Source organism: Ursus maritimus, unplaced genomic scaffold (genome assembly GCF_017311325.1).
Source record: "Ursus maritimus isolate PB19 unplaced genomic scaffold, ASM1731132v1 scaffold_7, whole genome shotgun sequence".
NCBI lineage: Eukaryota > Metazoa > Chordata > Mammalia > Carnivora > Ursidae > Ursus > Ursus maritimus.
Genome location: NW_024426885.1, coordinates 27,936,440 through 27,950,446, shown reverse-complemented (window position 1 = coordinate 27,950,446; position 14,007 = coordinate 27,936,440). Strand labels below are relative to the sequence as shown.

Sequence of the window (14,007 nt, the reverse complement as noted above, 5' to 3'; positions counted from 1 at the left end):
ACTGTCAGGAAGACAATGCTGAACTAGGTGGAAATATGGACTAATCTGTCACTTGTTATGCTAGATCTCCATCTGCTAAGACATATCACTAAAATTGTATTTGAAACTAGCACTTCACAGGGAAGACCATTCCTAAGATTCCGGATGGATGTCAAAATAGAAATACCAGTTTTGGGGGATAACAAAAACAAGTTGAAAGTTGAAGCTCTTTCAAATACATTATAATTGCAATATCTCCAAAATGTCCTCGGTCTACAACAAAAGGAACTGGTTGGAACTATGCTGAAGGAAAAACTATTCCACTTCACCTAAACAGCAAGACATCCCACACTATTCCTGGTCTCAACTTGAAAAGAAAGGGTAAGGTGGGAGAAGGGTGGCCCATCAATGCTGTATTTATGTCTCTCAAGGTCCAGGGATATAACAATTGTCATGGTCATGATGGCCTCCTAAGCCAAAACTGGCCACTATTTCCACTATTAGAGGAAAAAAAATCTAAGGAACAACCACAAATAGGACCAGAGTTTCTAAATGACATCTCTTAACTACAAACTAAAAGCCTGTACAGCGGTATGGGATAGAACAATGATTTATCCACCTCTTTAGTCACAGTAGAGTGACTACTGCCTTTCTTTCTTCCTTCTTCGTTTTTCCCACAAGTAAATGAGTTTTCCGTCTACTAAGAAGACTTCTCTGGAGGACGTCTTAGCGTCTCCACAAAATGCACAGAGCACTAGAACTGTCTAATACCTACAGGGTGCTCGTTCCCCACCCTCCCCCAGGGCTGGGACGAAAATCACTTCCTAAGGCTGGAGAGTTCCCCGTTGCTGCAAGAGGGTACAACTTCATAGACTCATTCTAAGGGGAGTCCCCTTTCGACCTACTTTAGACCTGAGCTGACTGCACACGCCGCTCACCTGTAGTACACAGCCAGGTGTCCTTCCTCGATCTTGTGGATGGAGGCGTAGAGAAGGACAACCACCAAACTCACCACTGCGGCCACCAGAACCCGGGCTTGAGTCATATTCATCCTTGCTCCTCCTAGATGAGGGAGGAAAGGATCCCCAGCCCCGTGAGTGGCAGGCCCACCCCCTCCAGTTTCCACCCTCCCTCGGGAGAGCTGGCGTCCTTCCGCAGGCCGAGCCGGAGAGTCCTATGCCCCTTGTCTCGCATTCTTTCCTCCTCACACAGCCTACTTCCCCCTTGCTAAGCCCTCAGCCCGAAGCGGGCCGTGGGCCGCCCCTACTCGGTGAGCGTCCTGACACCCCCTCTCTCAACGGCCGCTCCCCACCCTCCCACGCACCCCCCTCACCCCCCCAAACCCGGCTAAAGGTACTAACCGGGAAGGGGCCAGCCGCAGACTCCAGAGGAGGCCGACCCTAAGGCCGCGCCTCACGGATCAGTGACGCATTGCCCCGCCTGCACGTGCAGCCGCCTCCTGGGCCGCGCCAACCGCCGCCAAGAACCGACCCCGCCCACTCGCCCGGCACTGCGGCTGCGCAGCCACGCACACCGACGCAGCGCTCCCCGCGCCATCAGAGAGACGGGGAGCGGGCGGGACAAAATTCTCTCGGCCTCCCGCCTTCGGAGGTACATGCGCTCTTGTCTGCGCAATGCTGGTTTCCTGCTGTGGAAGAGAGGAAGTCGGCCGTCTGGAGTAAGCAGGGATGTAGAGGAAAGGAGATGACGCCTGAGAAGAGGGACTGGTCAGTTTGTTCGTGTGCAGAAACCCACTCTTGCACTCTCAGAGTGGTAGCTGTTTATACCATGTGACAAGCACGTGCTTCAGGCATAGATCCTGTGTGAATTCAGGAGCAATAGACCTGTTGCAAGAAGTGTTGCGGCAGTTCAGAAGAGAAAGATATTCAATTTGACCACGTCTTTCAGTCACAGGTATTTTTCTGAGCACCGATTAAAGTGCCGGAATATTGATCCAGTGAGGGCTTCATAAAGGTCATCCCAAATAAGAACAGAGGGCCTCCGGGTATGGGTGTGTGTGTGTGTGTGTGTGTGTGTGTTGGGGTGGGAGGGGGGGAGGCCTCCAGGTAGGCTCAAAGAGCATTGCAACTTCCTTGAAGCCCATGTGATGGAAAGGATGGAATAGGCTATGCCAGGCCCAGACTCTGAAAGACTTGCATGCATTTTTTTCCGCAGGGAGAGGGAGCTGGATGACTAGAGAACAGTTTTTTGGGGTTTTTTGTTTGTTTGTTTACCGCAGTCTTCTGTTAAGTTATGGATTTTGTTCATACATTACCAAAACCAAAAAGGACAAAGTTAAAGAGTAGAGATGGGAATGAGATGGATGAATGCAAAGGAAATAAAGGCAGCATATTTAAGGTGGGTTGGCCAGTAATCCTGTAAACCTTTAAAGGCTAGTAGGACCACAACTGGACAAGGGAGATTAGCATGGCAGAGCTCTGTAACCTTGAGCAGGACAGTATGGGAAAACAGTACTTTAGGGCCAGTGAGTCTGCAAAATGGCTTAGCCTGGAAACAGATTGGAGGCAGAGAAACCAAGTGGTTAGGAAACTTCAGGCCCAAGGTTACAAAGGTAGTAACTGTGAAAATGGGAAGTCCTAAATAGGATTTAGCAAGCCCTAAAGAGGTCACTCTGCCCTCTCCCTTCAATAAATGCACTTACCTGTATTGTTCATAGGACTTTTATTACCTACAAATATCTGGGACCTTGTCTGTTGCAGATAAATGATATTAGCGAGATCTAGCTATTTTACTTCCAGAAAGAAAAAAGAAGGAAAAACATCTTGTTCCAGCCCATTTTCTGAATGGATTCTCTTCATTTTTCATAATACTGCTGGAATTGAAGAATGAAATGTATACAATTCACAATTGCCATTCAACTCTGAAAAGGTGTGACCCAATAAAAAATAGAGTATAGAAACAAGTCTTAGGTGATCTCTCACTATAACCTGTTCTGACTCACAGTACCCGCCCATATCACCCCAGCCACACCATAAAATGGACACACCCTATAGCAGATCTTTTATCAGTTATTACAGTGATATTTAGAAAATATGCAGTCATCTAAACAATAAATTCTTTTAACAATCATTTCAGTGTTTGGATGGCTTACAATGTTCAGACTGCAGATAACAATTCTTCTTGTACTGCCTTTGTTAACTGTTACTGATCTTGCCATCTAGCTCACTGTCTTCCAAGCAACAGGTACCCAATACGTGTTTTATTGACGAAAACCTTCTATGACTAGAGAAGCAACAGACAGACTGCCTATTAAAATAGCTGACAGTCAGAATTTCCATATTTAGAGAAACAGTAGTACCAGATAACTAAAAAGTTAGAAGGAGCCAGCCCCAAGATTTCAAACTAGATTTCCATGATGGAAAATGACACTACTAGCAAAATGGCGATGGGGTGACTAAGACCTCAGTTTATACAGCAAGATATGAGCATGGTTTTTAGACATGGAAAGTGGCGACAGGACATCTCAGGAAAAAAGACTGTATTAAAAGAAGCTACCCAGTGCTGTTTTTACTGTAAGTCCTGTTTAATTCCTAAGGAAAGTACACTGAAGGCCCATTATGTTATTCTGTGCTCCAGTTCCACTTCATGGAACCTCTTCCTAAACCATATTCAAGCATTCTATCAAAATCTGATTATAATGAATAGAGATTCTAAAAGTAATTTAAAAATCATTTAATACACAAAGTGGAAAACTGTCTGGAATATAAAAGCATTTCACATTTTTTAAAAAACATATAATATCTTCTAAATTATTTATTTAACAGATGATAGATCCACAATCCTTTATCTGAAACCCTTAGGGCAAGATGTTTCAGAATTATGAAATTTTCAGATTTTAGAAAGGTAATTCAGTGCATATACCATACTAAATAAACACCCAGCAGGGTCTCTGGCAGCCCCAGCCCCCCAATAATCAAATATGTTAATATTTCCACAGCAAATAAATGAATATTCACAATAAATGGGATAAGTAGTTCAATGTCAGTTCAGGTTAGATTTGCAAGCAAATGAGTTTTGTTACCAAGCTTTTGAAAGATCTTGCTTTCAGAGCTTTTTTGATTTTTGGAATTACAGATAAGGGAGTGCAGATCTTTATAATTTGTAGGACAAGACATGAAAAATTCATTAAACAAATGACCCATTTTTACAAGTGAAAAAAAAAACAGTTTTCAAAGACATTATAAATTAACAGGCATCTTCTTGATATTATTAAATGTACATCTTAAATACATATACACATAGCACATTTAACAAGATTTACGAAAATCAATTGCTATTAAAGGCACAGATGCACAATTCCTTCTGTAGGAAAGGGGTGCTGTCAAATGTGCAGTTGGATTAAACCAACTCCTTATGTTGCCAGGAAAAGCATTTCTGAACGCAACACAAGGAGGTAGAGTTTATTCTTCATGAAGTACAGTTTTAATTTGTGAGCAGTCTCTTCCACAGAAAGAGAGCCAAACAACTTTTACTTAAAGCACGTACATTAGTTGAGGTTTTGTTTTCTCCAAGCCCAAAAGTTAAATGGTAAAACATGTTTTTAGTCAGTTAAGTGTTTTATCACGTTTGAAGACAAATGGATTGCCATGATGTGCTTAAGTAGCTATCATATTTAAACAAGTCCACTGACATATAAAATTCTGTGTTCAGAAGTTAAAATTTCCTAAAGTCAAAATACTGTGCTTGTAAAATCATGTATATTTTCTGATCATAGACATTTCTTCCATTTGCTGGTGTCTGAAGAATGATTTCATGGGAGAAAAACAAATTTCCAACACGTGCAGCAACAACTTCCATAGGTTTGGGGACAGTGAATAAGTAGCAAGTCATTCTGTTAACCAACTCCAATCAAGATTCTAAAACCAGGCATGAAAAAGGTACAATTAGATGTTGACTATAAGCGGTAGGTTTATGGGTGTTACTTTCTGCAGATTTTCTGTGTGTGGACATTTTATAATCAAAAGTTGAAAAATCAAAAGTATGTTACAATTAGAGAGTTTAGTTTTACCTTCTTTCCTGCTGACTAAAAAAATATTTCAAAGAGTTTTCATAAATATTTGAAGTAAATAATTAATGAAAGGAAATACAAACAGCTGACCTTGAGACTAACTGTAATAAAGTTAATTCAGTAAACATTTTATTGTGGTTTCTCTGAGTTTTAACAAATCAGTAATTCACAGTAACCACATCTTCTTAATACTTCTATTAATTACAACTGTATTAACATTATTCATTTTACATACAGTAGTTACTATATTTGAATTATAGTACCAATCCTGTCCCATCTTATTGGAGAAAATTTATTTTTGAACCAAAAAGGTACAAACCATTCAACTTCAGTGGTCACGTTGCAAAAAAAGTTTACCTTTAATTTGACCAAATATGCTACTGTAGAAGATTACTGAAGACATAACGCTAGTATATCCATGAGTAAGAGAAGATAGGGATTTGAAGTTGAGGATATAACTCAAATATTCTTTGTCTTTCTTCTGAGTCCTTCTCTTCCCCATATGCATCCCAAATGCCAGATGAGGCTAGCATGGAAAGTTAAAACCCTTTGCACTCAACAAACCTAAAACACCCATATCCATATAAGACTTACCATCATTCTACTGCCCTGTTCCTCATTTCCTTCACGAATAATAGTGCTTAAATGGCCAAGACAGTTCAAATTTTCTTCTATCATTTGTGCTATAGTCTCCCTGTATGATGAAAAAAACAAAGCCTTTTCAAATGCAGCAAAGGGGCATATGAATTTCCTCTACCTTCTGGTCTTCAGGGTCTGGATGAACACTGCCCTTCCTGCAGCCCTGCAGCCCTGCAACCCAGCACCCCAGTGCAACTGATTCCTATAGTCTTCAGTTTCCTCATCCCTCCCACCCAGAGGCAGAGTCCTACTTGTTAATCCAAGCTGTTGCCTCTGCCCAGCTCAAATGATAAAAAGTCCACTATAAGTCCAACCTCATTTTCCTCTGAAATATAAGCGGCACTTACATACAACATTTCCCCCCACTGAAAATGCCTCCTGGGGGGTGGGGGAGATAACTGTAGCACAGACACATGAAAAATCTCTTTTTGTTTCTGGACTATTTCCCTTTCCTTATAAGTAGTAAAAACATCAGTATGCTTACTTCAGAGACACAAATTTAGGGGTGAAGATAAAAAAGTACAATCTGGTCTGCAAAGATGAGGGAAGGTGAAAACTCTGGTTGGAAGCTACAGATGACAGCAATGAAAAAGAAAACAAGCAAGCTGATCCCTGAGGATAGCAGAAGAAAATAGCATCACAGTGGAGCTGCCCAGAACCAACAAGTATCCCTAGATTTGAAGGAAATCCTGATTCTGGTTTCCACCTTCCCCACCTCCCTCTGCCATATGGTCTCTATCCTTTACCTTTTACCAACCCTCTGTCTCTACCTTACTAGAATCTGTTCTAGGCCATGGATAGTAGCCAGTATAAGCTTAGAACTAAATTCTAATTTAGCTCATATTCAAAAGGAAAAATTCAGGCCAACAGAGCCCAATCCTTAGCGGTTAAGTACTATGTGTACATTATAATTGAAATCGATTTTACTTTATAATGTATTCCTACTGGAAAACATATTTAAAATTCCTGACATGCTTTTGCTAACAACCACAACCTCCAGTTAGAAATTATCTGTATAGAGTTGACATTTGCAACCATTAGCATCCCCTAACAAACCTAAATGCCTTTAATAAAAGCAAAAAGGTTAGTAATGTATTAAATGTTATTTGTTTCAACTCTGATTAATGGAATATTTCCTAAAGTCAAATAAATTACAGCCTGTGCTGTAGCTGTGGATGTATTACATTGGGCCAAATCTCTAATGACCCCAAGATATACCCTGCAACTTGCTTTCTTTAAAAAAATAAAATACCTGATAGCAGCTTTCCTTCCTGCCATGTGCTTTTCTCTCATAAAAGCAGAGTACAGAATGTGCAACTGCATGACCTCCTGAGCAGTGATGTATATGGCTGCACTTCTGCAAACTAATTATGGGCAGAGCTTCCAGGTAATGCTGGTGCTGCTGTAGAGGTCTCCATGAGTTGTGAAAAAAGCGACAATACACAAGCTAGCAAAGAGCCACTGGCTCTGGATACGGCACATCTTATGCTGAGAAAAATAACAGAAATGGATAGTCATTCAGCTTTTAGCAGAAGAGTAGGAACTAATAAAAGAAACTCGAGTCTCAAACTCGAGTTCTTATTTGCAAAACTGATTTAAGGCATCGAAAAAAGTCTGATTTCAGAAATACTAAGTTATAAAATACAGTAGATTAAACTCAACAATTCATTAGAGGGGTGATGAATAAGGACCCCAAAATGATAAATGCAAAAGAGTGTAATTTCTGAGATAAATGGTTACGGAAGAAATAGTTTGGGTAAAAGAATTGATAAGCCAGTAAAAGAGAAAGAACTTAGAACTTGGATTGAGCTAAATAACATCTGGTGGTATTTACTTCCCAAGCACTTCAACATACAACATCTAATTGAATTTTCACAGCAGTTCCCATTTAACAGGTAAGGAAATGTTTACATTAAAAGAATCAAGTTAATTTGTACAAGGTTATTACAAAGGGACAGTCAGGATTCAACCCTGGTCTATAAGGCACTGTCTTATAGACTGTCTTAACCACTACGCTCTCTACTCTACCTCATTCCTACCACTGCTCTTGAAAACAACTATCTATTGTTGCAAAGTGAACCCACCCATCTTGAGGAGTTACCACGCATGACAGAGGATGTTCACGTTCTGTTGAAGTTGGGGGAAGCCATGCTGATGCCTGAGGGGTTACTGCACCTTCTAGACTGGATACTACAAGGGACCGGGCAGAACTCTGTGTCTGAAGGGGGAAAAAAGTAAATAAAAAGATTACAGGCAAGCATCACCATTGATTCATACAATTTCCTACAATATTCCTAAGATTTACACTTCTACCACTACTTATATGGACAACCAAAGTATTCCTGTACAAAACTATCCCCATCTTTATGTAAGTATTTGTACAAAACTGTCCTCCTTGACCCCTTTCTTGACTAAAATGAAATGTATCTGCCCTTCTCATTCCACCTTAGTTGGAGGAAAAAAACCCAGTTTTATTAACTGGTCAAGCACATCTACCCCCAAATTGGGTTGGGATACCACAGAGGTCTAGGGTTGGAAGGGGTAGATAAACATGAGAGGGGAAAGAACAAAGGATGATTGATCATGAAGTCCTGCATCTGAATTGCTAGTGAAACCACCAAGCAAAGAACATGAGCATCAACCTAATGCAAAATGCACACGTCTTTAAAAGGACCCAGGTCATGCTGACAAAAAAATCCCTTTTGCAGGGAATACCAGCAAATTAATGTCACATTAAATAATTCATTAAAAGTTGGGGTGCCTGGGTGGCTCAGTCGGTTAAGCATCTGCCTTTGGCTCAGATCATGATCCCAGGGTCCTGGGATGGAGCCCCGTGTGGGGCTTCCTGCTCAGCAGGGAGTCTGCTTCTCCCTCTCCCTCTGCCACTCCACCTGCTTGTGCTCTGTCAAATAAATAAAATCTTTAAATTAAAAAATAATTCATTAAAAGTTACTTACACAGGCAATTTTAAGGAGATGCCATATTTCTTTCTGTCTCTTTCCCTGCATAAACATGACAGTATTGTCAGCTTCTTTGATGTTACTGAGGGCCATTTCCACCTTGGGCAGTAGATCAATAATCTTCTGCTTACAGCCCAGTAACTTGCTGGAGAGATGAAATCAGTGTCAGATAATTATACACCCCCCCCCAAGATATACACCATACTCCCACACTCAGCTGGGAAAATGAACCACAATCAGCATGATAAGATTTAGTGACTGATCTCCACAGTGATGCACACAAACAGAACACCTAAATGCACATAACTGGGGTCAAGCTACCCAAGGTATTGCCGGATATCTACCTAGGTCTAGTGTATTTATCAAAAAGGGATATTAACTTTGAAAGGAACGTGATAAAAGTGCCCTGGCTTTTCAGTAGGAAATAAAACAATTTTTCTACCTCAGATGACCAAACAGCTCCTTGAGAACCCGGTCCTGACTCTGAACAGTATGCACAATGATCTTTACCATTTCCGTGCTGTCGCTGTAGGAGTGATCTGTAAAAGATCTAAGTCAGTGGATATAACCTCTCTTCTGCATGAACATATCAGCCTCCAAATAAAAATCCCTAAAAATCTGGAACTTCTCCATTTAAATTTAAAACTGGATTAAAATTTTAAGATTATATAATATATAAACAATTATATATCTAAAAACAAAGTATGTGTGTTTGTGTGTATAATGCATATATAAATTTATCACTGTATCTTCACAGAACTTAATTGCCTGTTTTGAGAAGAATATGTTTACCCATCTTTAACCCATATTAACCCAAATCCCAGATATATATGCAGTTTTCTGGCCAGAAGATCCATTTTTCTTGGATGATTAACATCATTTATTTAAAAACAGTAGGACAGGGGTGCCTGGATGGCTCAGTCAGTTAAGCGTCTGCCTTTGGCTCAGGTCATGATCCTGGAGCCCTGGGATCAAGCCCCACATCAGACTCCCTGCTCAACGGGGAGTCTGTTTCTCCCTCTCTCTCTCTCTGCCGCTCCTCCTACTTGTGCGCTCTCTCACTCTCTCTCTGTGTCAAATAAATAAAATCTTAAAAAAACCAAACAGGACAGTTCAAACTTTCACTGGTTAAAAAGAAGAAGGCCCTTGCACCATCTAGATTGCTTGGGATTTCATATTTATCCATCTGTTCACAGGCCATGAAAACTTTGAAAAAAGCTGATGGACTTAAGGGAAATCTGATGCACTAATAAAAGGACCTGCAGACACCCTGAAAGTTCAGTTTGAGGGTAGTATGATACTATAAACTGGAAGCTAACAAATGTCCTCAAATAGGATGGCTCACTCACTGGAAACAGTGAGTGAGTTCTACAGTTTATAGGAGATGTACCTCAATTAAAAAACAACAACAACAAAAACAGGGCACCTGAGTGGCTCAGTCAGGTGAGTGTGTGACTCTTGATTTTGGTTCAGGTCATGATCTCAGGGACATGAGATCGAGCCCTATGTCAGGTTCCACACTGAGTATGGAGCCTGCTTAAGATTCTCTCTCTCCCTTTCCCTTTGTCCAGCTTGCACTGTCTCTCCCTCTTTCTCAAAAAAACAAAAACAAAAAAGCATTGTTATATTTCAAAAAGTAGTATTTAACGTTTTTAAAACTGGAAGACTGCTCATACATCATGCTGGTATTTTCTTGGATGATAATTAATCTCAAATGCAAAAATATTATTTGCTACTACCTACTTAACACTTCTCATTTAACCCTCTCATAGGAGTCCTGTAAGATGGCTACTATTATTACCCAGATTTTACAATGAAAGGGGAATCAAAAAAGGTTTTTAAAAAGTTCAGTGTCCTTTTTATCACTGCAAAGACCTCTCCCCCACAGCTCAAGTTTATTCCCCACACATGGCCCTCTTTGTCTAACTCTTACTAACAATCAGATACAGAGGCTCCAAACAGGCTCCTTTCCAAACAGCATGCCTTCCTAAACCCCACAGACCAGGAAAACTTCCCCATATAACTAGCTCGTTTAGATGGTCAGAGACCTCAGAACATTCACCTTCCCCAGCATACAAAATGAAGAAAGTTGTTTTTTTTTTACCATTTTTAGCTAACGAAAGTCTCAAATCAACTCTCTAAGCTAGAACAGACACCAGAGGGGCGCCTGGGTGGCACAGCGGTTAAGCGTCTGCCTTCAGCTCAGGGCGTGATCCCGGTGTTATGGGATCGAGCCCCACATCAGGCTCTTCCACTATGAGCCTGCTTCTTCCTCTCCCACTCCCCCTGCTTGTGTTCCCTCTCTCGCTGGCTGTCTCTATCTCTGTCGAATAAATAAATAAAATCTTTAAAAAAAAAAAAAAAAAAAAAAGAACAGACACCAGAGACTATGTATCAAGTATGATTACATAAGTTCCAACAGTAGATAAAACTCCTTGTTACAGCTAGTTTGTCACTCAAGGTAATGATCAGTTCAAAGTAGCTACCCAGATAGCAAATTTATTTCTAGGCTCTATAATATGCTAGTATGCTGACAGGGCTACTGCAAAGTTTTTATAAAAATAATCCAGGGGTGCCTGGCTGGCTTAGTTGGTGGAGTATGCAACTCTTGATCTTGGGGTTGTGAGTTTGAGCTCCATATTGGGTGTAGAGATTACTTAAAATCCTTAATAATAATAATAATAATAATAATAATAATAATAATAAGCCAAACAAATGCTATCACTGACTACAGGAAGTTAATTTGACTAAGCCAATGGATGGAATTTTGTATATCTTTATCTGCAGTACCCACTTCATTGGTCAGAAAACTGGGAGTAATGAATACTGATTAAAGGAAAAAAAAAGAATTAGACTTGCTCTATTGAAATCTTAAATTTCAATTATTTTATTCTAACCATAACTTCTATCACTTTTATCACTTTCTGTCAATATCTTAAACTTTTTTGTCTTCTATGAGCAAAATCCTAAGCCTGGATCAGTCTAACCGTCTGCTCTGTCAATTCTGCAGCCAAGCCACTAAACACCACCAACAAAAAAATTATACTACCATTTCCTCTGTTGTCACTACTAATTCACAGGCTTTCACTTCTGCTCTGGATTCTTTTTTTTTTTTTTAAGATTTTATTTATTTATTTGACACAGAGAGAGACAGCCAGCGAGAGAGAGAGAACACAGGCAGGGGGAGTGGGAGAGGAAGAAGCAGGCTCCCAGCAGAGGAGCCTGATGTGGGGCTCGATCGCAGGACTCTGGGATCACACCCTGAGCCAAAGGCAGACGCTTAACGACTGAGCCACCCAGGCGCCCCTCTGCTCTGGATTCTTAATACATGTTCTGGGTCAGCCACATCTTCCATTGCACACACCAGCTTTTAAAAATCTTTAGCATACTCCTTAAATCCATGTAGTCATCACCTCTTTTATTAACCCCATCACCTCTTCTGTTAACAGTTAACCCCACTTCTTACTGCAGGGTGGGAGGCCACAAGACAGTAAGACCCCCACCTTCCAACCTCTACACCCACAGAAGTATCAGTATCCACACCGACAATCCCTCTAATATCAGTGGAAGCAAGCCTAATTGAGCCAGCCTCTCAAGCTTAATGTTTAGGGACCTCCCTCTTCACAGGCTTTTGGCCCCAAGCACATAAATATGCTCAAGTCTACCTTCTGAAGACTGACCTCCCCTGATTCTACATCTCTTAGCTCCTCACCTGTCTTCTTTCCTTAACAGCAAAGCTTCTGAAAAGAATAGCCTAGATAAGCAGTTTTCAAACTTACTGGTCTCAGGACCACCGTACACTCAAAAATTCTTAAGAACCCAAAGGTGTTTTTTAGGAATTAAACTGAGAAGTTTAAAAATATTTACTTATTTACTTAATAAATAATAAAAAACTCATTACCTGTTAACATATTTTTATTAAAAATAGCTATTTTCCAAAAAATGTTAGTGAGAAAACTGGCCTTGTTTTACATTTTTGCAAGTCTTTTTTAATATCACCACTGATCTCATCAAAAAAGTTTAAGTACTCAGAAGCTGACAAATTTCAGTTGATGGATACGTTTCCCTAAATTTTAATTTTTTGCCTGAAAGATGGAATTTTATCATTGCCAACTAAGTGACAAGTCATGCTTCAAATTAACATTAAGTGACAGTCATGCTTCATTAACTTTTGAGAAGACACCTGCCACAGTGGCTTTCCTAAGAAAAACAGAAGACCTCAGTATGGAGCAGAAGTGGGCACTTCCCATTTCATCACACAGAATATTGAAAAGACATGTACCCAAGGGTCGAGATTTAACTAGAATTCTTATTACTTTATCAAGGACATGCTTAAATGAAACTTTTTTTTTTTTAACTGTGAATGCACAGTGGTGAAAAGTATGACTACTTGCATAGTTTGGTACTAGTGCCATGATCCATGCTAAGTAAGGTATAAGCTGTTTACCTACCAATGCTTTCGCAGCATCAGTGAAAATGTCAACATAGTGAAAAAGGGAAATGTCTTAGTGTTATGAAAATATTTTTGTCCTCATTGATCCTCAGGGGTTCATGAACCACAATTTGGGAACTGTTAGTCTAGAATGACTTCTCTATTTCTTCCTGTCTCATTCCTCCCTCAGCCTCCTATAATCTGAGTTCTGTTCCCAAAAGGCCATATTTTGCCAAGATCGACAATGATGTCCAAACTGCCAAGCTGACTGAATATTTACATCATCATTTTTATTACCCACATCTCTGCAGCATTTCACCCCACTAATCACTTTCTTTTTGAAACTCTCTCTGTCCTGTTCCTATCATATCACTCCTATATATTCTGGTCATTTCTCAATCTTCTCTGCTGGCTCTTCTGCTTCCAGTCATCTCTTGAATGTTGGTATTCTCTGAGATTCCATCCTTGGCTTCCTTACTCAACCTACTTTTTCAAGATGATCACTTTATTCCTATGTCTGATCACTCTCAAACAGCTAAATATCTCACCCCAACTTCTCTACTAAATCTGTGTACATGTGTATATGTGTGTGTTTATATATACATGCATACATATACATATCTACATATATATATTTAATACTGTTTATTAGACATTTCTACTTGAATGTCCCACTGACACCCTAACATCAACATGTACAAAAACGAATTCATCTTCTTTTCCCATCAGGTCTGCCACCCTTTCTACACTTTCCATTATGGTGAGTGGTCCTACTGACCATGCACCCAGCTGCTGTAGCCACAATCTTGGGAGGCATCACGCCTCCCTACTCCAGCTCTAGCCATATTCAATCCATCACCCAACACTATCCGTTCTACCTCCTAAATGTCTCTCTTGCCCTTACCCTCCTCTCACCCAGTCTCCACAGTTCAGGCACTCTGCCTTAGCTCATGGCCCACCCTATACTG

At 40.3% G+C, this 14,007-nt stretch overlaps 2 protein-coding genes across 2 annotated transcripts in view; both read right to left on the bottom strand.

Annotated features, from left to right (window-relative positions):
* The window catches only part of ERLIN1 (ER lipid raft associated 1), a 62,471-nt gene extending 60,994 nt beyond the window's left edge, over positions 1-1,477 (bottom strand). Inside the window, exons 1-2 of the mRNA XM_040624186.1 lie at positions 1,341-1,477; positions 918-1,041 (exon numbers count right to left, since the gene is read on the bottom strand). Coding sequence (XP_040480120.1) covers positions 918-1,030 — 113 coding nt within the window. The 5' untranslated portion in view covers positions 1,031-1,041; positions 1,341-1,477. The remainder of the gene's footprint in view (positions 1-917; positions 1,042-1,340) is intronic.
* Positions 1,478-3,657: 2,180 nt separating this feature from the next.
* Positions 3,658-14,007, bottom strand: part of CHUK (component of inhibitor of nuclear factor kappa B kinase complex) — a 38,045-nt gene continuing 27,695 nt past the window's right edge. The window contains exons 17-21 of the mRNA XM_040624424.1: positions 9,050-9,146; positions 8,605-8,752; positions 7,732-7,865; positions 5,603-5,702; positions 3,658-4,856 (exon numbers count right to left, since the gene is read on the bottom strand). Of these exons, the coding sequence (XP_040480358.1) occupies positions 4,827-4,856; positions 5,603-5,702; positions 7,732-7,865; positions 8,605-8,752; positions 9,050-9,146 (509 nt within the window). The 3' untranslated portion in view covers positions 3,658-4,826. The remainder of the gene's footprint in view (positions 4,857-5,602; positions 5,703-7,731; positions 7,866-8,604; positions 8,753-9,049; positions 9,147-14,007) is intronic.